At 41.3% G+C, this 22,323-nt stretch overlaps 1 protein-coding gene across 1 annotated transcript; it reads right to left on the bottom strand.

The window, feature by feature from the left end:
- Positions 1-3,662: 3,662 nt before the first annotated feature.
- Positions 3,663-8,048, bottom strand: C20H6orf141 (chromosome 20 C6orf141 homolog). Its single transcript, XM_069564023.1, has 2 exons — positions 7,110-8,048; positions 3,663-4,313 (listed from the first exon to the last, which is right to left on the bottom strand). The coding sequence occupies exon 1, from the start codon at positions 7,952-7,954 to the stop codon at positions 7,391-7,393; it is 564 nt and encodes a 187-aa protein (XP_069420124.1). The 5' UTR covers positions 7,955-8,048; the 3' UTR covers positions 3,663-4,313; positions 7,110-7,390.
- Between the last annotated feature and the right edge of the window lie 14,275 nt (positions 8,049-22,323).

The raw sequence follows: 22,323 nt of genomic DNA, 5'->3' as shown, positions 1-22,323 counted from the left end.
GCCTGGTGGGCTGCCGTCTATGGGGTCGCACAGAATCGGACACTACTAAAGTGACTTAACAGCAGCACAGGGGTTGGAGACACAAAGTGCATTTCAAGTGAGTAAGATTCTGAAGTCATGGGAACTTACTCTCTAAATGAATGCATGTAGCTGATTCTGTGTGTGTGTGTGTGAGTGTATGTGTGTATAGGTATACGTGTGGTTGAGAGAGAGAGGGAGAAAGAGGTTGATTGGGGGGACAACACTGAGAGTTCTTATATTATCTTCCACACAGAAAAAAACAATAAAGGAAAATAAAAATATGCTCACTGGAGGCTTACCTCTGAATTGTTAAACTCCAAACAGTAATCACAGGAATTATTTACAATTTAGATTAACAATAGGTTTCTTCAGAGACAAGTATTTTATTACTAAGCCCATAGTGATAATAAAAAAGCTGATAGGCTTTTAGTCCAGCGTTGCCATTATTTTTAAATCTCTGAAGATGACGTACTGCTTACTTTTCACTCCTGGGGCAAACCCCGTTCATTGCCTGAAGATAACTCTGTTACTGAATACAGGTCACAGAACCTCCTTCCTTCTACTCCTATATTTTAAGATTACTTTACTTGCTAAGCTTGTACATTTTCCCATCCAGCTGGGATGTTGGGATGGAAAGATTGTAAAGCCTGAGCCTATATAACCTCTGGAATCTTAGTCAATGTTGAGGCTGGCTTGGGAAGTCCATAGGCTGGCAGATGGCTTTTTTCTGAAATGTGGACATCAGTGGTCAGGGAAGCCTTTTACACATGGTGGCTGTGTTCACAAGTCTTTCCTTAAAGTCTTTTGATTTAAAAATCCTCTGTTGCCCTGTATACCTCCTTGTCTCTCTCCCAAGTAAGCTGAATTCAGGGTATTCATTTGTACCTACTTTTTCATGGACCCAACAGGCTTTCAAAATAAACTCAAAGTCACAAGATGTTTTAGAAGTGAGACATGTGCCTAAAGATTATCCAACAGGCATGCAAATCAGCTTTAACACTCAGGGTTCTGAGCCTGGGGCAGATTTGTCCAACAAATCAGCCTTAAGATTAGGCTTGTTGTGCACTTAATAGCCTCAGTGATCAATGGATTGTGCCCTCTGCCTACATGGACGCTGTGCAGTTCTTGCTTTACTCTCAGTAAGGTGGCACTAATCCATTCTACAGCATTTTGGGTGTCAACAGTCAGGGCTGAACTATGCCAGAGTATAGTTCACTCCATAAAGAAACTCCTCACAATGCTGCATTCTAAGAATTATAATGTGATTTTCTCCAAAAAAAGAATTCTGTGACTGGACCTTCCAGAATTCTGTAACTGGGTCTTCTAGTTTCTGTCTTCAAGATGAGTGATGAACAGTATAAACGGACAATAGTCAGATCACATGTGATAATTAAAAAAAAAAAAAAGACAGAAAAACAGTCTTAGTAAACACCACTGGTTTGAGAGACTGTCCTCAAGTCTTCTGAAACAAAAAGTGAGTTTTTAAGCACTGAGGTTAGCTGGGCTCTGAAGTTATGAAGCTGGGTCCTAACTCCCTTGCAGAAACTAGGAGTTGGGGCCCTCATCTTTCTAGATTATATTTCAAAGGAATTGCTTCTGGTCCTTGAGACAGACAGTCCTGCTCCTGGGTTGTAAAACTGGCAAGAGGTTAGGAGATTTATATCTCAAAGGGGCAGAGAAAGAAATTTACGATTGCAAGTTTTCTCAAGTAATGCTGAAATGCAGCAAGATCCTATGGTCTTCCCACCGACATCCTCCGTCTGCCTTTTGTCTATGGAAAAACTTTAACCAAAGAACAAGCTTAATCAGAGAACTGAGAAAACACAGAAGCAAAGAAAAGCAGGACAAAACAATAATAATTTAGCTATTAATACTAAACAAAGTTAAGGACCTTTAGTTGCTTTTTGAGGTTATAGATAATATTCTGAGCCATATCCTGTGAGCACTGTTGCAGATACTGAAATCCCCACCAGGCAGAAGCTAACTACATGATGACCGGACTGTAGCCATGACTTAAGCTGCCACAGTTCCAAGTACTGGCCTCAAGGAAACCAAATGACTCTGGAACTGAAGATTAACTGTACTTAATCACAATGACACAAGTCAGACCACCGATGACCAATTTCAAGATGACTGTTAGAGCTGATGGTGCTGTTTTTACACGTAGCCACCACCCTCTGTCTGTAAAAGCTCTAGCCCGCTGGAGTTGTCAGTGGGCCAGCATCTAAAATAAGGCAAACTGTCCTTTCCACCAACCTTGCTTCGGATTGGCATTTGAGTGGCCAGCAGCCTGATACCACTTTCTGTTACAATGATCTAAGGAAAAGGCGCTCAGAAGCTATAGTCAGGAAAAAACCTGAAGTTTAGCTTGAGCTGAGAATAAAATTAACATCATCTTGGTCACTATAAAAGTTCCCTCTAGCATGCCTGCCTTCGCTCCCCTGTCCAGTACAGGTAATATTAGCTGACTCCCTTTCTATAACCAAGCTCTGAATGAACAGCCTCTGTTTGTCGTATTTTTTAAGGCTGCAGCCTCCTGAAAGTACTCATTGGATCTTAGAAATCTAAGTTTGAATTTAAATTAATTTCTTGTTTTGAAACTGAGTCTTATGTTTTGTTAACTATTACCTACATTGTGCCTAGTAACTGATTATAATTCCTTACTCTTTCCAAAGTAAACTGGATTGTTTTTTTCCTTATCTTCATCTACAGAAACAAAGTTATAAAGATTTGCCCTCCCTAATTAAAGAGCAAAGTACTGACCACAGTTATAAGAATGTCAGGGTGTTCAAGAGTCACAGTCTTTGTTTTCTTATCTGAATCAGTTGATTCAAATTCAGGCTCCACCTTCCCCCCACCCCCTCCCAATTCATTACTAGTGGCTGGCAAGTCCTGACTCAGCCTGTAAGTGTTGTAATTGGGCTTTCTTTAAAGACTTCCTGCCCACTTCCCTTAGGGAGATTTTTAAGTATTGTTTCACATTATTAGACAATAAAAGAATCACATTTCTGAAATAGTTTGACCTTCAATAACCAATCAGTCTTTCATTAGGAAAACTTTAGACTAATAAGGTTTAAAAAAAAAAAGACAAAACTTATTAGAGATCGCTTTGCCAATTCACACAGCAATACATATTGCACTCTTTTGTAATCTCTAAATGTTTTCATAATTCTACAGTGTTATTTCCGTAACATTGTTAACAATTACTGAGGAATATATAAAAAATAATTTTTTTTTCAGTTTTTGTAAGTGACAGAGTAGGATACAGCAGCAAATATAGCATATATGTCAATACCTGTCAAGCTTCAATGTGAATCACACAGGGATCTTGACAAAATGAGAAATCTGATTCAACAGACTTAAGAGCGGGGCCTAGAATTCTGCATTTCTTAAAAACCCATCCTTCATGATGCCCAAGTTGCTGGTTCACAGACCATACTTTGAATAGCATCCTAGTATGCATTAGTTTATATGAAGACAATACTCAGATTTTATATATTGTTTATGCTCAGAAAGTGAAAGTGAACCCACTCCAGTGTTCTTGCCTGGAGAATCTCAGGAACGGGAAGCCTAGTGGGCTGCTGTCTATGGGGTCGCACAGAGTTGGACAAGACTGAAGCGACTTAGCAGCAGTAGCAGTATGCTCAGAAAAGTTGTATATTTATATGCACATATATTTACATACATTAAAAAACCAAATAAATAAAACCAGGCTGGAAACATACCAATTAAAAGAGATCTGGGGTCATGGGTGAGTTTTTGTTTTTCTTTTTCCTCACAAACTAACATTTCCTTAATTTTTTTTTTTGCAATGAATGTAACTCTTTCTGTTGATGGAGAGCTTTTTCTCTTTATCTTTTCTCTTTTTTTTTTTTTAAGCAAAAAGGCACATCAAGTGCTAGTGATGACCAACAAGAATAAGATCAACAAGTGGAGTGTAATGACTCTCAAAGTTGACGCAGACTGTGGACAAAGGTTAAAAGAGGCTGACACTTGCTTGATCCCTGGCAGTTATGTGGCTGTCCTATGTCTTTGGCCACTTGAGTGGTCAGCTGGCTTCCAAAGTCGTTGCTGTGATTCATCCACATAGGACAGCTGTAGATGATCCATTTTTGGTGAGGTGGAAGTAAGACCAAAGATCCAAGACCCAGTCATTCTCAGAGACTTGGCTTTAAGTCAAGTTGGCATTGAGGATGCCCAAGCTTCCGTTTGGTTCACTCCCAGGACACTGTTAACTGGAAGATTCCTCAGCTTCTGTTCACGACAGGGTTCTGCTCAGGGATCAGGAACACCTGTGAAGCAAACCCAACAGGACTTCAACTTATGACTTTCTACATCAGGGAGACAGCTTTTAAAAGAAAATCTATAAGCATATTGTAGGCAGTTGGCAGGGAGGTTGATAAGTGCTTTAAAAATAATTTTGACTTAAAGGAAAGAAAATTAACCCAAACATTTGGATTAAAGGAATTTGGCTGACTAGAATAAATACATTTCTGAAAGACAGGAGATGAAATGAAAATTCTCTTATTCTGCTTTTCTGAGATGACAAGGGTGCCAGATTTCAAATCCCAGAGGGCAGACAGACTAACCTGATAGGTCCTAAAGAAAGTACTGCAAGCTCGTAGCTGCCAGAGAATCAAGCAGTCTGTGAATCTTCTTCAAAGGCTGTGAAGCGCAGCACAACTTAGGCCTCTTAGACTTAGGATCAATCTTATCACAAGCTGGGGAGAAGGGGGGCTATTACTAAGGAATTTAAGGAATGTATTTACTGATCTCTTAAACATTGGGAAAAGCTAGAAATAAACCTCTTCTTCGAAGAATGTAGGAAAAGTCCATAAAAACCACTCATTTAGGATCTATAAGTTTTTTTGTGTTGTGTGCCTTCTGACGCTTTTTATTAAATAAAAGCCTAAAGTGAACTAAACGATAAAAAACAATACTAATCATTAACCTTGAGCATTTACTATATGTTAAGCACTGTTCAAAATATTTTTCATCTAACTTAATCCTAGGAAAACACTCTGTAAGGTTGATACTATTTATTATTCTTATTTAACAATTAAGGACCCAGAGGCACAGAGATGTGAAGCACTTGCCCCAGTGCACACAGTTACTTAGAGGTGGAGTGGTTTCGAACCCAAGTAGTCCAGCTCCTGAGTTTGCTCCATAGAGAAGGCAAGGGAAAGACACTACTGTTTTGGGTCAACTTTAAAGAGGCTTTTAGAGAATTCCCTGGAGATCCAGTGGTTAGGACTCAGCGTTTTCACTGCTGAGGGTGCAGGTTTGATCCCAGATTGGAGAACTAAGATCATGACAAAAAAACAAAAAAGCAACTTTTCTTGTCTATATTCAAAGCTCAACCATGTAGGGCACATGTTGACTCTCAACAACTTATTAAGTCAGATCTGAAATTTGTCTGCTAAGTTAAACCTCACATTGGAGCCAGGCAGGGTTGTTACGTAAAAAGATAATTCATTTCATGGAGTCTGTATTACCTTTTTGACCTACCAAGCAATTTTGAGCACAGATGAGCTCTCAAGATACTTAGTTCCACTCAAGTGAGGGTCACACTGGCCTGAGAACTGCTAGTGGTGAGTCTCCAGGCTGCAGGCCTGGCCAGACTTAGGAACACCAAGGTGATTTAAATTTTTTCTAATCTAACACTTAGAAGTCTTAGCGTTAGATTTCTCATAAACATGAGTCAGAAAACCCAGGCTGCCCTCACTTATCTCTGACTCCCTAGAACTAAGTCCTAAAGGCCATCCCCAAACTTTTACAAGAGAGATGACCAGATCATATTATCTACTTAGTAAGCATATGCAGTAACTAGCTGTGTGACCACTTGACCTCCAGGTCTAGGTTGACTCATCTGTGAAACAGGGATGTCTCTTACCTGTCTTGTCTGGCAAGAGGTGGATCAGACCACATCTGAGGGTCTGTCAAGCTCTAAACTGAAAATAAGGGGAAAAGGAGGAGTCTGGGAGGGGGCCATGTTCAACAGTTTACTCCTTAAGAGTCAGAGTCCTCACTTGTTTCATTAATTCCTGCAGTAACCGGATACTCCTTCAGTTCATCAGATCATCTCTAGAGGGAGTGCTTTGCTCTCACACACCTTCAAACCAGGCCCCACTACTAGAGTTAATAAAGACGGTGTTTAACAAAAAATTAAAAAAATAATAATAATAATGAGTTGTTTCAATAGCATCAAAAGAAATTGTTTTCCCCAACACCATCAAGAGAGATATATTTTTGATTTGGTCTTCACTACAAATCTTAATAAGAAACTCTGAATAAGATATAGTCATTTTATGGCAAATTATACATTTCTATCTACCTTTATCTGCAGTATTTCAAACATTAAAATAACTAAAATTTTCATATTAATGGCATTTATGCTGAACTAAATTAGATACTTTGGGGTTAAGTCCTTTTAAACGGCATTTCACTTTCAAAGTTCTGCCTTCCGTTTTCCCCCCTTCTTCTCCTAGCGCCTCTTTTCTTCTCAACACTTGAGTTTGTCGCTCAGTCGTGTTTGACTGTTTGCGACCCCATGGACTGTAGCCTGCCAGGCTCCTCTGTCCTGGGATTCTCCAGGCAAGAATATTAGAGTGGGTTGCCATTTCCTTCTCCAAGGGATAGTCCAGACCCAGGGATCGACCTCTGGTCTCCTGCATAGAAGAAGCCCTAACAGTTAAATGTGAAAAAAAGAAAAGAAGAAAGATGTGCACATCAGAAGAGTAACAAAAAGAGATTTTGTTTACTGACTGCTTTGTTTTACATTTTATTTTCCCATTTCTTTTAACTTTCTATTTCAGTTTTAAAACAGGCTTCTCCCCAGGTATTCCTACCTCCACCCCCTTGGCAGACAGCCAACTTCCCTTCGGCTTTCAGGTCTCGCAGAGAAAGGGGGTGGAGGCAGAAAAGAGACCAACTGAGAGGAATTGCAAAATAAGAATTAACAACAGATTTTCTTATTTCAAAATTCCCGCGTTCTACAAATTTGAAAATACATTTATTTCCCTCTTCTAAGGTCCGCAGACCGTCACAGTATTTAAGCCACAGTATTTAAGGAGGTATTTGTTGCTTACAGTTCAGTCTTCATTGGGTGCCCTGTTCCCTCCTGGAGAGCACGGCCAGACTCTTAAAAGGTTCTTGTAGTTTTGTTAATCACAGGTTGGAGTTTCCGGAAGCGCATTTTCTAGATAAGCGCTGCTTCACCGTTCCCGAACATTCCTCGGGCTCCTCTAGCCCACTAAATCTTGTCCGGTTATCAGGTCCGTGAAACGATCCTCTCTGCGTGGACACGGGTGTTTCTCTTTGTGCCGAAAGCGCGGGATTCTCCTGGGATCCTGGCGCTCCGCGACGCGTCTCACTCCCTGTTGGCGCGGAAAGTGACCGCGGTCATGGAGCGCTCCTCTGTCAGCGTGGTCATGCTGCCCTTCGCCCATGCGACCTCCAGGACTTCTTGTGTCACCTCATAATCCAAGACCCGCACGAGCAGGGGTTTGGGAGCTCGAGAGGGAGCGTCTACACGGCTGCCAGAAATTCGAATTTTCCGTGGAAAGAGAGAAGAGCAGTTGTGTTCCCGGTCTTGTCCTTGCGCTTTGAAAAGGTCCTCCTCATCGGCCACCTCTTCCCGCTCGGCGTCCCCCTGGGTCCCCAACCACCTCTCCGGGTGCAAAAGAAAGAGCACTTTATCTCGGATCCAGGAATCACAGTCCGCGTTCTCCCCCGCCCCGCAGTCCTCGTGGGTGCCGCCCTGCTTGCGGCTCCATTTCGCCGCCGAGGGGTTCGGGGCACCTGGGGCCGAGGGAGCCCCGCGCCCCTCCTCGCGCGCAAACAGCCGGGAGCGTTGCTCGCTGGGGGGCGAGTCTGCGAGATCTGGAGCCCCGCGGGGACCCGGGGCCCCCATCCCAGTATGAGGGCCATTCATCCGGTGGTTCTTCCACGGAATTTTGCAGCGAACACCAAGCAGAGCTCCGGAAAGCGCGGGACAGACGGCCGTGGGCGTGGCCTCGCGCGCCCCGCCTCCCGGTCTCGGACTGGCCACGCCCGCTACGGTGTTGCGCCCACGCTCTTCGGTGTTCCGGACCTTTAAAGGCGAAAAGCCTCCCCTCCCAAACACCACCCGCGCCAGCCCGCCCCTTCCACACCCAACACAGCCTCCCCTCCCTCGCCTCGGATCGCACTTCGTCTTCTTACCTGTCATCCTACCCCTGCAGCTGTGGTCTCAGTCTCTCCGCTTTTTTTTTCTCCGCTCTATACTTCCAGCCCATCTCCGTTTGTCTCCAGATACGGTACACACTTGTACTGCACACACACGCCCACTTCCTGATCGAAATGCCAAGCACAAAGTATGCCTTCTTTCCAAGGACTCTCCTTGGAGTGAAGGAACAAGGAAGTTAAAAAAAAAAAAAAAACTAATTTAATCAAGTTTTTCTGATAAAAGTTTCCGTGACTCCGAACCCACCCCACCAGGTTGCCAAGCTTATCGAACGTAGCCAGAAATGTGGACCCCTTTGAGGAATGGCTTTTGGCCATATTTGTTGTTCTACCATTGGAATGCGGGAATCAGTAGGACAGTGGTCACACTGGTCTTCATTTTGGTTATGATCTTGCTTGTTCCAGGAAAGGGCATTAGTTCCTTTGATCAAATGGAAATAAATAAAACCAAACCGCTAAAAGAACTTCAGGATTTAAAATTGTGTGTTCATTTTTAAAGTTTCACATTTCACTACTCCCCTACCTCCTCCGCACCCCTCTACCCGCCCCGCGACACACACACACTTCTCTTTAACCTCCCAAATTAAAATACATGTATATGAATCTCTGGGTAGACTTTCAGAATCTAATTAGTAACAGGCCCTCTGAATCATGACGCTGGAGAAGACTCTTGGCAGTCCCTCGGACAGCAAAGAGATCAAACCAGACAATCCTAAAGGAAATCAAGCCTGAATATTCATTAGAAGGATGCTGACGCGCCAATACTTGCCACCTGATGTAAAGAGTGGACTCAACTGGAATATACCCTGATGCTGGGAATGATTGAAGGCAAGAGGAGGGGCGGCAGAGAATGAGATGGTTAGATAGCCTCACTGATTCAATGGACATGAATCTGAGCAAACTCTGAGAGATAGTGAGGGACAGGGGAACCTGGTTTGGTGAAGTCCATGGGGTCGCAAAGAGTCTGACATGACTTAGCCACTGAACAACCACAAGGTCCTCTGACACGGTTAACTTTGCTAATGGGGAAAGCTAGCTTTCATGCATTGGAAAAGGAAATGGCAACCCACTCCAGTGTTCTTGCCTGGAGAACCCCAGGGACGGGGGAGCCTAATGGGCTGCCGACTATGGGGTCACACAGAGTCAGATAGGACTGAAGCGACTTAGCAGCAGCAGCAGCAGCAGCAGCAGCAGCTAACAGAAAAAAAAAACACAACAACTTAGTTTCTGATTTCCAGTTTGAACTTTGTTTCCAGGTTCTTTATTAGAAAGTGCTGTTTTCCTGTCTGCTTTAGAAAAATGACTGTAATGGTGGAAATTCCTATCTGTATTTGAAGGACCAAGTAGTATGGTGAAAGAGATATTTTGGAAAGAGAGGACCTTCTGAGATCTGCCAAGTCATTAAAAAAAAAAAATGTATAAGGGGTAAGAAAACCTGGGTCATACCTGGCTGATTTGATGCCTGACCTGGGGCCAGTTACTGCTAAATTACAATTAACAAAAGTTTTTGAGTGTTTTAGACACTCTATATATTTAAACTCATTTATTCTTCACAACAAACTAAGGAAGTCGCACTATTCCCATAGTTTCCTTGAGAACTTTGAAGAACAAAGAGGTTAAAAATCAAGCACCAATAAACAGTAGACTCAGGATTCTCACAAGTTTAAAGGCTTGATCCCATTTTATTAATAAATTACTTTCCTGTTTTAAACCTGTGACTTCATGTTCTTTTGCATTCATTTACTTAATCAGCAGTCACTGAGCTTATACTACATGTCAGCCACTGATCTAGGTGATGCGGACATGGAGGAAACAATTGCTTGCCCTCTTGGAGTTTTTATTCTTTACATGAGTTACATACATCGAGTCCTCTGTCCAAAAATAGGAGATATTTATTAAGTTAACTTTAATGTACATTAAAATCAACTGCAGGTTAATGCCTTCCCTGCTCTCAAGGATTCTGTTTGGGGAAGGACTTAGAATGTGTACTCTTAACAAGACCCTCAGCAAGCCTCATGCTAGTGGTCCATGAACAACATTATAAGGAACCTTACCAAAGATAATACTCTAGACCGGAGATAAACTCTAGGACTTTTATTAATTTTCTGCTTTCAAGTGGCAATAAGAACACTGTGTTTTCCTTCCTTGCAGTATTGGGAGAATTCGAAGAAGGTGTCTATATTCTGAGGGAAATATAATGTAAACCACAAGATTTATAGATTTAAAATTTTCTTGCCAATGGGGATTGGATGAGGGATTACACTGGGGATGGGGAACAGGGACAATCAATTTGCTGAGGAGTGAAGCTGACTCACCCACCACATAATACCTGAATTTCTAGATGTCAAGAACGTGTATATTAACACATTCAGTTCAGTTCAGTCGCTCATTCGTGTCCGACTCTTTGCGACCCCATGAATTGCAGCACGCCAGGCCTCCCTGTTCATCACCAACTTCCAGAGTTCACTCAGACTTCCGTCCATCGAGTCAGTGATGCCATCCAGCCATCTCATCCTCTGTCGTCCCCTTCTCCTCCTGTCCCCAATCCCTCCCAGCATCAGAGTCTTTTCCAATGAGTCAATTCTTCTTCGCATGAGGTGGCCAAAGTACTGGAGTTTCAGCTTTAGCATCATTCCTTCCAAAGAAATTCCAGGGCTGATCTCCTTCAGAATGGACTGGTTTGATCTCCTTGCAGTCCAAGGGACTCTCAAGAGTCTTCTCCAACACCACAGTTCAAAAGCATCAATTCTTCGGCGCTCAGCTTTCTTCACAGTCCAACTCTCACATCCATACATGACCACAGGAAAAACCATAGCCTTGACTAGACGGACCTTAGTCAGCAAAGGAATGTCTCTGCTCTTGAATATACTATCTAGGTTGGTCATAACTTTTCTTCCAAGGAGTAAGCGTCTTTTAATTTCATGGCTTCAGTCACCATCTGCAGTGATTTTGGAGCCCCCCAAAATAAAGTCTGACACTGTTTCCACTGGTTCCCCATCTATTTCCCAGGGAGTGATGGGACCGGATGCCATGATCTTCGTTTTCTGAATGTTGAGCTTTAAACCAACTTTTTCACTCTCCTCTTTCACTTTCATCAAGAGGCATTTGAGTTCCTCTTCACTTTCTGCCATAAGGGTGGTGTCATCTGCATATCTGAGGTTACTGATATTTCTCCAGGCAATCTTGATTCCAGTTTGTGTTTCTTCCAGTCCAGCGTTTCTCATGATGTACTCTGCATAGAAGTTAAATAAGCAGGGTGACAATATACAGCCTTGACGTACTCCTTTTCCTATTTGGAACCAGTCTGTTGTTCCATGTCCAGTTCTAACTGTTGCTTTCTGGCCTGCATACAGATTTCTCAAGAGGCAGGTTAAGTGGTCTGGTATTCCCATCTCTTTCAGAATTTTCCACAGTTTTTTATGATCCACACAGTCAAAGGCTTTGGCATAGTCAATAAAGCAGAAATAGATGTTTTTCTGGAACTCTCTTGCTTTTTCCGTGATCCAGTGGATGTTGGCAACTTGATCTCTGGTTCCTCTGCCTTTTTGAAAACCAACTTGAACATCAGGAAGTTCACGGTTCACGTATTGCTGAAGCCTGGTGTGGAGAATTTTGAGCATTACTTCACTAGCGTGTGAGATGAGTGCAATTGTGTGGTGGTTTGAGCATTCTTTGGCATTGCCTTTCTTTGGGATTGGAATGAAAAACTGACCTTTTCCAGTCCTCTGGCCACTGCTGAGTTTTCCAAATTTGCTGGCATATTGAGTGCAGCACTTTCACAGCATCGAAGAATATTAAGAGGAAATGTCAAATAAATTAAACCTCAGTGAGAGAATGTCTAAAAAGAATGTAAAACAAAGAAATAGGCTGCTTGCCTTCAGGAGAGTGGTGTCTGCTGTGTTTAGTATCTTAAAGTGCATATAAGCCTGATAAGGGGTGCTGACAAACTGAACCCATTTACTTCCCTTCTGAACAGCCACCAGATGCAAAGGGCCAACTCATTCGAAAAGCCCCTGGTGCTGGGAAAGATTGAGGGCCGGGAGAAAAGGGGGCGACAGAGGATTAGATGGTCAGATGGCGTCATTGACACTATGAACTTGAGTTTGAGCAAACTCGTAGAGATACTGAAGGACTGGGAAGCCTGATGTGCCACAGTCCAAGGGGTCACAAACAGTCAGACATGACTTAGTGACTAAACAACAAACTCTAAGGAAAATAGACTTTGTCCTAAAGATATTACGAGCTGATAGATTTGTTGGGAAAGTGAGAATACTAGACTTTAAAATAGGTAGAGATCAAAACTGTTGCTGGGGGAATAGGGAGTTGGTACAATAGGAACAGATTTCTTTGCTGGACAGTATGAACTCCAGCTCTCACACTTGCCCCTACAGCACTTTCTGAGGAGTCAAGTTCCCACTCAGAAATATCCACCTGGCTGAGTTTATGCAACCTGCCTATCCCATGACAACATGGGACCGTAAAAGAAAAGATGCAAAGAAGCCCTTGGCTTCTATAATGGAAAAGCAAACAACTGGATTTACCATGTAACAAAACTGTACCATAGAGATAGGTCAGCATTCCAGAAAAGAAGACACGGTGTTGTTAAGAAGTTTATAAAAATTTTGCTAATTACAACTATAATTATCTATTATAACTATATATTTTTATGTAATTATAACTACATAACATAAATTATAACTATAATTTATAACTAACTGCTATAAACAGAATTTGGATATGGGAATGATAGATAGGGAGGGTATTCTGAATAAAACAACATTATGAGCAATGTTGCGATGGTGAATATGGAGGCAAATGTAGAGAATAGTTTTGTCTTTGACATTTCTCTTCTCTCAAGTCTAAAATACTTTCCATGATTTCATCCATTCCCGTGGCTTCAGTTGCAACCTGTACTCTGATGATTTGCCAGTTTATATCTCTCTTATAGACCATGATGCTTATTTCCAGACTTGAAGTAGTAGATTGTATTATTGTCTCAAATTATTTACTTCCTCATCTTGAAAGAGAGTCACACCAGCCGGCTTCTGTAGCATGTGACTTGCCATATTCCCTATGGGAATAGACTCCTCCACCCCACCAATGTTGACGTTACTTTGGCCATGTTACTTGCTTCAGCTTAAACAGGTGTGACACTGGAGGCATCTGAGCAGAAAGGAAGAGTCACTGCAAGATTGACCCAGGGCATTTCCCCATCATAGGTGCCATCTTGGCTGTGATCTGGGAATGAACAAAGTACATGGCACAGATCTGACTAGTCTCAAACAGAACTGCAGCAGCTGATACATATTCTAAGCAAGAAACAAACTTTTGTTATAGGAAACCAATAAAATTTGGGAGTTGTTTCTTATCACAGCCTAACCTAGTGAAAAAATTATTCTGTTCTATTTATTATTTGACACTTCTTTTCATTGTCACTTGACAACTAAAATATTGCTTACCATGTCAGTAAACAAAGGATATTGCAAACCATCACATTAGAGCCACCTGGATGGTAAGCCCTAAGGGGATTCAGGATAGAGACAAAGGAGCTGCCCATTTCCAAGCTCATCTAGGAGTCAGCTGCTACAGCCACATCAGACTGTGTACCTGAGAAAATTCAGGATGAGAAAATACAAGATACTGGCCCTAGATGGCTGAGGAGCATATTAAAGGAATGACTGAAGTGAGCCCAGACTCTTACATCTTCCCAAACATAGAAAAGCACTAAATTCCTTAACTTGAGACATTCAGTTTTCTTTTATTAACAGTAATTTTTGATGTTTCAACTACCTGATTATGTTGCAAAAAACTCCTATCTGTCCTGGCTTCCCCCTTCCTCTTTAGGGCAGTCTTTCAATGTATTTGAGATGCTATCTCCCAGACTTGAAGTTCTAAGAATGTCCACTGAATAAAACATGACTCTCATCTTTTAGGTTCTGTGTTTTGTTTTCTTTTTTTTTTTTCAGCCAACTCACTCTAAACCCCAAATGTCTAAACTTGAGCTCATCATTTATTCTCTTAAATCAGTCCCCTCTTTCAAGTGTTCCTTATCTCGAGGGTTAGCTTGACTGACAATTCTAATATCTTCCCTTTCCCTAAGAGGCTACACCCACTGTACATGTCTAATATTTAACCAAGTGTTGTTATATGTGTATGTGTGTATGTGTCTGTCCCTCCATCTCCAATCCTCACGGCCTCAAAAATAAAGTCAGACTCTTAGACATGACATAAAATATTTTCATAATCCTACTCCAGCCTGTCACTGTTTACAGTTGAATGAATAAATAAAAAAAGAGACAAGCCACCTAAATGAACACAGAGTGAGATTTGAGACCAAGATGAGGTTATTGTGTATAAATAAAACCCAGTCTGATTATGGATGGACCTTGAAAACCACGAGCCTTTTAGAAGAGATTCTAACCATATTTCCTTTGACAACTAATATTCTCCTGACTCGGACAACTCAGACCATGCAAAGAAAATCTACACTGGACTGTCAGGAGACTTCGATGGGCCATGTTATCTTGAGCAAGTCTCCCAGTGTCGCCAAGCCTATGTTCTCATCTGCAAGATGTCAATTACACCTGTCCTGTGTGCTTCCCAGGGTTGTGGTGGAGAACAGAGGAGACCATTCTTCTAGGAGCACTTGGAAAACTATGACACTTGCAAAATATTTTAAATTTATTTTTAAAAAGTAATTATTGACTTTTTAAGAACTGGGAACCCAAAGCATGCTTTTGTTTTCATTTGTTTGTTTATTTGTCTGTTTTGCTATTTTTGATCACTCTGTGTGACTTACAGGATCTCATTTCCCTGACCAGGGGTTGAACCCAGGCCCTTAGCAGTGAAAGTGTTGAATACTAATCACTCAGCCACCAGGGAACTCTTCAAACTCTTTTTTAATGAAGTCCTAAAGGAAAGGTGCAGAAGTCTAGAGCCAGAGAATAAGTACCAGATTTATAATTTTAGAATAAAGGAGCTAATGTTACTAGCTGTAAACTGAAGGGAAAAAGAGGAAGAGAGGGAACGTGGCAATTTTGGGGATATCAAGCAGCTTTGCCCAGAGGTCTGAAATAAAATAGAAACTGAAGGCAATTTAGAAAAAAAAAAACAATCTTTGTTTTTTTGTATTTTGTATTACCAAAAATTGTGTTCCTAGGAGAAAAGAGACTTAGTTTACCTAACATGTGGCCCTGAGATTAATTTGCTATATATGCATGATATGTTTTGAATGAAATATTTAAGCACATTGTCTTTTCACTCCATAGAGAGGAGAAAGAAAGTGAAAGTTGCTTGGTCATGTCCAGCTCTTTGTGACCCCGTAGACTATACAGTCCATGGAATTCTCCAGGCCAGGATACTGAAAGTGGGTAGCTTTTCCCTTCTCCTGGGGATCTTCTCAACCCAGGGATCGAACCCAGGTCTCCCACATTGCAGGCGGATTCTTTACCAGCTGAGTTGTCAAGGAAGCCCAATAGAGAGGTGGTGACCCTTAAAAGATGTCTGCTTGGCGCTTTGAAAAGACAAAGGATGCTAGGTGTACCAGTTAGCTGCAGGAGATGACGCATGTAGCACTCTGAGTAGTAGCTGCTTAAAGGGGATTTTTAAACTATAATTCATTGTCAGCTGCCTACATTATCCAAAATTTTAAAGTATATTCATCATCATCCTCTCCTGTCAGAGATTAGGATTTAAGACCAGGCTCTATTACTGAGTGTGAATAAGCAACTTATTAAACAGGAAATTGTGTCATTAGTAATTGAATTGGCATTTTATGATGATATTAAAGAACCAGTGTTCTATACCCTACATTCATCTTGAGCGTAAACAAAATTTGACCTGTTCAACAGTGCATGCATGCTCAGTTGCTAAGTTGTGTCTGACTGCGATCCCATGGACTGTAGCCAGCCAGTCTCCTCTGTCCATGGGATTCTCCAGGCAAGAATGCTGGAGTGGGTTGCCATTCCCTTCTCCAGGTGATTTTCCCAGCCCCAAGGATCTCTTGTGTCTCTGGCACTGGTAGGTGGATTCTTTACTACCAAGCCACCTATGGTAGCCTGTAGTATTATTCCAGAGATAATTCAATCTTGATTCAATATGTGTGAATCAACATTTATGAAATATTTCAAATGAAATAATTACTTAGATTAGTAAAATAAAGGATATGATTTAATGTATCCAATCATGATTCATTTATAGTCGAACATTTTTAATGGGGCAAGGCAATTGTCATTTTATTAACCAATATGCATGTAATCAGGTAAGGGGTATAACAGTTGTAGAGATCCTCAGTGGTATTTTACACCTGGAGAGATTTCATTCCCCAACTATCTATCTGTTATAATGTGCTACGTTATATCAAGAATGGATAGAAAACACTGAGTCTCTCATTAACCAAGTCTGAAACGAGTTGACCTGGAATGTCCAGGAACTCAGAGAAACTGTTAGTAATAATCCCTCATTATCCCTTATTCATACTTCATAATTCACCCCTCCAGGGCAAGGCTTGGGTAGAATGGTATAGTAAGTTGAGTTGATCAACTCAACTCAGATTCAATTTTTGACTCAATATGGGTGAATTAATGAGTTTCTTTTCTCTACTACCCCTTCTTTCTCAACTTTTTTTATTAAGACCAATCATGTCATTTCCAATGCCATAAATTCACTAAGGAAGGCATAGGATTTAGCCCTCCTTCAGTTTAAAACTTCTGATATATCCCCTTTCCTGCTTTCCTCTGACCACACTTTGTGTCTCTTTTACCTCTCCTCTGCCCTTTCTCCTCCTATTTTTTTGTTTTTGTCTTTTAAGCAGTTCCTTCCTTCCTTTCTTTTGTGATATAGTACAGAATTTAAGAGAGACTGATGGAGCTAAACTCCCTGGATATAGTTCCTATCCCTGCCATCTATTAGGTGCATAAATTAGTCTTGAGGATTTCATTTTTCCTTGCTCAAAGTATTCTTTCTTTTCCTCCTTTCCTTTTTCCCGTTCTTCAGCCTTTTTCTCTAAGAGTTCTAGTCTCCCTGAAAGATATTTACAAAGATCCAACAATCAGGGATTATCATTGAGTATGGTCACCTGTCGCCCTTTCAGTCAACAGAATTTAAAAAAAGATTGTATCTTTAATCTCAGTTTTATAGGGGTTTTCCTGGTGACTCAGGTGGTAAAGAATCTGCCTGCAATATAGGAGACCCGGGGTTCAATCCCTGCTTTGTAAAGATCTCCTGGAGAAGGGAATGACAACTCACTCCAGTATTCTTGTGTGGAGAATTCCATGGACAGAGGAACCTGGTGAGCTGCAGTGCATGGGGTTGAAAAGAATCGGATACTACTGTGCAACTAACACACACACACACCCAGTTTCATATATTGTTCAAAAGTCAAAACAATATGAAAGGGATATATTCGGGAAGTCTTAGTCCCATCCTTAACTCCACTACTTGCGTTCAGTTGCACAGTACTGTTTGACTCTGCAATGCCTTCCTCCATTGTTTACAAGTCATTTAAAACTTAGTTTCTGGTTTAATTTTCCTGTATTTTTGTTAGCAAAAGTAAGAAAAATTAGCAGAGATCTATTAGATATACACTAATTTTCTCATTCTTTCTTATAGACTTTTGTACATGTAGTTTTCTTTTTTCATTTAAAAACATATCATGGAAATTACCTCAGGTTATATCACAGAGAACTTCCTTATGATTACAAACACTTCATTGTGTAAATGTCTCATAATTCATTCAAAGTGACTTTGAAGGATGGAAATTTAGGTTATCTCTAAAAGCTTGATATTACAAAGAATAATATGGGAGTGAATAACCCAGTGCAAACACTGGCTTTAGATTTGTGGAGGAATCCTTAGTCTAAATTTCTGGAAGTTGAATCGTGGAAATGCACATGTTTTATTAGATGTTACTGAATTCCCCTCAGTGGAGTTATAGCTTTCCTCCTCCTCCTATCATTTTATGAATATGCCTATTTTTTATAACTTCAATTTGTGTTCTCAATATTTTTTTATTTTTGCCAATCTGATAGGTAGGAAAAGATATCACATGATAGTTTAATTGCATTTTTCATTTATGTGAAGTTAAGCATCTTTTTTGTACAGTCAAGGCTATGGTTTTTCCAGTAATGTATGGATATGAGAGCTGGACCATAAAGAAAGCTGAACACTGATGAATTGATGCTTTTGAACTGTGGTGCTGGAGAAGACTCTTGAGAGTCCCTTGGACAGAAAGGAGATCAAACCAGTTAACCCTACAGGAAATCAAACCTGAATATTCATTGGAAGGACTGGTGCTAAAGCTGAAACTCCAATCCTTTGGCTGCCTGATGCGAAGAGCCAACTCATTGGAAAAGACCCTGTTGCTGGGAAAGATCAGAGAAGGCAATGGCACCCCACTGCAGTACTCTTGCCTGGAAAATCGCATGGACGGAGGAGCCTGGAAGGCTGCAGTCCATAGGGTCGCTGAGGGTCAGACACGACTGAATGACTTGACTTTCACTTTTCACTTTCATGCGCTGGAGAAGGAAATGGCAACCCACTCCAGTGTTCTTGCCTGGAGAATCCCAGGGACGGGGGAGCCTGGTGGGCTGCCATCTATGGGGTCGCACAGAGTCGGACACGACTGAAGAGACTTAGCAGCAGCAGCAGCTGGGAAAGATTGGGGGCATGAGGAGAAGGGAGCGACAGAGGATGAGATGGTTGGATGCTATCATTGACTCAATGGCCATGAGTTTAAGCAAATTCTGGGACATCATAGTGAAGGACAGGGAAGCCTGGTGTGCTGCAGTTTATGGAGTCACAAAGAGTTGGACATGACTGAGCAACTGAACAACAAAGCATTAGGACCGTTTTGTTTTTCTGTGAATTAATCGTGCCTTTGGCTCATTTTTCTATTGGGTTTGAGTACTTTTTCCTCTCACTGTTAAGGGCTCTTTATATTTTACTGAAAATAATTTTCTATTTGTAATATAAATTGCAAATAGTTTCTCCTACTTTGTAATTTGTATTTTGACACTAGATTTGGTCTTTTGCCATCGAGGAGTCACACACACGCACACATACATATGTATTTTATTTATCCAACTTAATAGTTTTATCACTTCTGAATTTGGAAGGATTTTTCTTTTATCTGGATAATAAAGGAACCAACCAATGTTTTCTTCTAGTATTTTTATGACTTATTTATTTATTTGTTTGCATCTTGGATCAATTTGGAATTTATTCTTGTATAGATACGAAGAATGGGTACAACTTTACTTTTTTTCAGATTGCTATCCATTTGTCTCACTGCCACTTACTTAAAATTCCATCTTTATCCGAGTGACCTGAGATGTCACTTTGATCTTATTTTAAGCTTTCCTATGTACTTGTTATTTCTGGGCATTCCCCTTCCCACCCCACTCATTGTTGTGCATAATCTTGTACCATTACTACACTTTACATGAGTTTTATAGTATGTTTTAATATTAGTGGGGTTAATCTCCCCTTTTAACCTATTTTTTCAAAATTCGTATTGCTATTTTTGCATATTTATTTTCCATGTTCCTAGTCCCAGGTACCTGCTGAAAGGAAATAGTCCAGAATGTAAAAAATGCTAATGAAACAAATAGAAACAAGTGCTAGCTCTTTGAGAAATAATCTAGAGCTAAAATCTGACATCTACTGTTCAGTGCAGTAACTGCATGGTGTTAACTAACATCTGACAGTCCTATTCAGTTCAGTTCAGTCTCTCAGTCGTTTCCGACTTTTTGCAACCCCATGAACCGCAGCACACCAGGCCTCCCTGTCCATCACCAACTGCTGGAGTCTATCCAAACCCGTGTCCATTGAGCCAGTGATGCCATCCAACCATCTCATCCTATGTTATCCCCTTCTCCTGCCTTCAATCTTTCCCAGCATCAGGGTCTTTTCAAATGAGTCAGCTCTTCGCAGCAGGTGGCCAAAGTATTGGAGTTTCAGCTTCAACATCAGTCTTTCCAATTACACCCAGGACCGATCTCCTTTTGGATGGACTGGCTGGATCTCCTTGCAGTCCAAGGGACTCTCAAGAGTCTTCTCCAACACCACAGTGCAAAAGCATAAATTCTTCGGTGCTCAGCTTTCTTTATAGTGCAACTCTCACATCCATACATGGCCACTGGAAAAGCCATAGCCTTGACTAGACGGACCTTTGTTGGCAAAGTAATGTCTCTGCTTTTTAATATGCTGTCTAGGTTAGTCATAACTTTCCTTCAAAGGAATAAGTGTCTTTTAGTTTCATGCTGCAATCTCCATCTGCAGTGATTTTGGAGGCCAGAAAAATAAAGTCAGCCGCTGGTTCCACATCTATTTTCCATGAAGTGATGGGACTGGATGCCATGAATGATGAGCTTTAAGCCAATTTTGTCTCTCCTCTTTCACCTTCATCAAGAGGCTCTTTAGTTCTTCTTCACTTTCTGCCATAAGGGTGGTGTCATCTGCATATCTGAGGTCATTGGTAATTCTCCCAGCAATCTTGATTCCTAATTCCAGCTTGTGCTTCCTCCAGCCCAGTGTTTCTCATGATGTACTCTGCATATAACTTAAATAAGCAGGGTGACAATATACAGCCTTGACATACTCCTTTTCCTGTTTGGAACCAATCTGCTCCATGTCCAGTTCTAACTGTTGCTTCCTGACCTGCATACAGATTTCTCAAGAGTCTGGGCAGGTGGTCTGGTATTCCCATCTCTTTCAGAATTTTCCACAGTTTATTGTGATCCACACTATCAAAGGCTTTGGCATAGTCAGTAAAGCAGAAATAGATGTTTTTCTGGAACTCTCTTGCTTTTTCCATGATCCAGCGGATGTTGGCAATTTGATCTCTGGTTCCTCTGCCTTTTCTAAAACCAGCTTGAACATCTGGAATTTCACAGTTCACATACTGCTGAAGCCTGGCTTGGAGAATTTTGAGCATTACTTTACCAGCGTGTGAGATGAGTGCAATTGTTCAGTAGATTGAGCATTCTTTGGCATTGGGTTTCTTTGGGACTGAATGAAAACTGACCTTTCCCAGTCCTGTGGCCACAGCTGAGTTTTCCAAATTTGCTGACATTGACTGCAGCACTTTCACAGGATCATCTTTTGGGATTTGAAATAGCTCAACTGGAATTCCATCACCTCCACTAGCTTTGTTCGTAGTGATGCTTCCTAAGGCCCACTTGACGTCACATTCCAGGATGTCTCGCTCTAGGTGAGTGTGAGTGATCACACCATTGTGATTATCTAGGTCGTGAAGATCTTTTTTGTACAGTTCTGTGTATTCTTGACACATCTTCTTAATATCTTCTGCTTCTCTTCAGTTCAGTTCAGTTCAGTCGCTCAGTCGTGTCCAGCTCTTTGCGATCTCATGAATTGCAGCATGCCAGGCCTCCCTGTCCATCACAATCTCCCAGAAGTCACTCAAACTCACGTCCATTGAATTGGTGATGCCATCCAGCTATCTCATCCTCTCTTGTCTCCTTTTCCTCTTGCCCCCAATCCCTCCCAGCATCAGAGTCTTTTCCAATGAGTCAACTCTTCGCATGAGGTGGCCAAAGTACTGGAGTTTCAGCTTCAGCATCATTCCTTCCAAAGAACACCCAGGGCTGATCTCCTTCAGAATGGACTGGTTGGATCTTGTAGTCCAAGGGACTCTCAAGAGTCTTCTCCAACATCACAGTTCAAAAGCATCAATTCTTCTGCTTCTCTTAGGACCGTCCTATTATTGCATTATAAATTAATGCCTTATAACAGTTTTCAGTTGAGTACTGTATACTCAAGCAGCCTTGGAAATGCATAGATCTTTTGGAGAGAGAGCTCCACATCAATTAGTAATAAGGGTAATTCAATGTTAGGTATTCTTGTTTGTAACTTTTAAAATCACAAAAGCATGAATAAGGGGAAGTGAGCAAAAGTTCACTCAAGAAGTGAACAAACTTGGAACAGGGTTGGGAACATACATACCATGAGCACTGCTGAGGCTGGAGGGGCTAAAGGAAAAAAGGGGAGGCTGGGAGTGGCTTCCGTCTCCTTTTCCTCTCATTGCCAGGTACAGTAAGGTCAGAAAAAGCAAAGAGCTAT

This window comes from Ovis canadensis, chromosome 20 (genome assembly GCF_042477335.2).
Source record: "Ovis canadensis isolate MfBH-ARS-UI-01 breed Bighorn chromosome 20, ARS-UI_OviCan_v2, whole genome shotgun sequence".
Taxonomy (NCBI): Eukaryota; Metazoa; Chordata; class Mammalia; order Artiodactyla; family Bovidae; genus Ovis; species Ovis canadensis.
The sequence above is the reverse complement of the archived record's forward strand: the minus strand, read 5'-3'. Positions and strand labels throughout refer to the sequence as shown.

What these genes read in the sequence shown, in the direction of transcription:
- C20H6orf141 (XM_069564023.1), bottom strand. Translation starts at nt 7,954, where the DNA reads ATGAATGGCCCTCATACTGGGATGGGGGCCCCGGGTCCCCGCGGGGCT.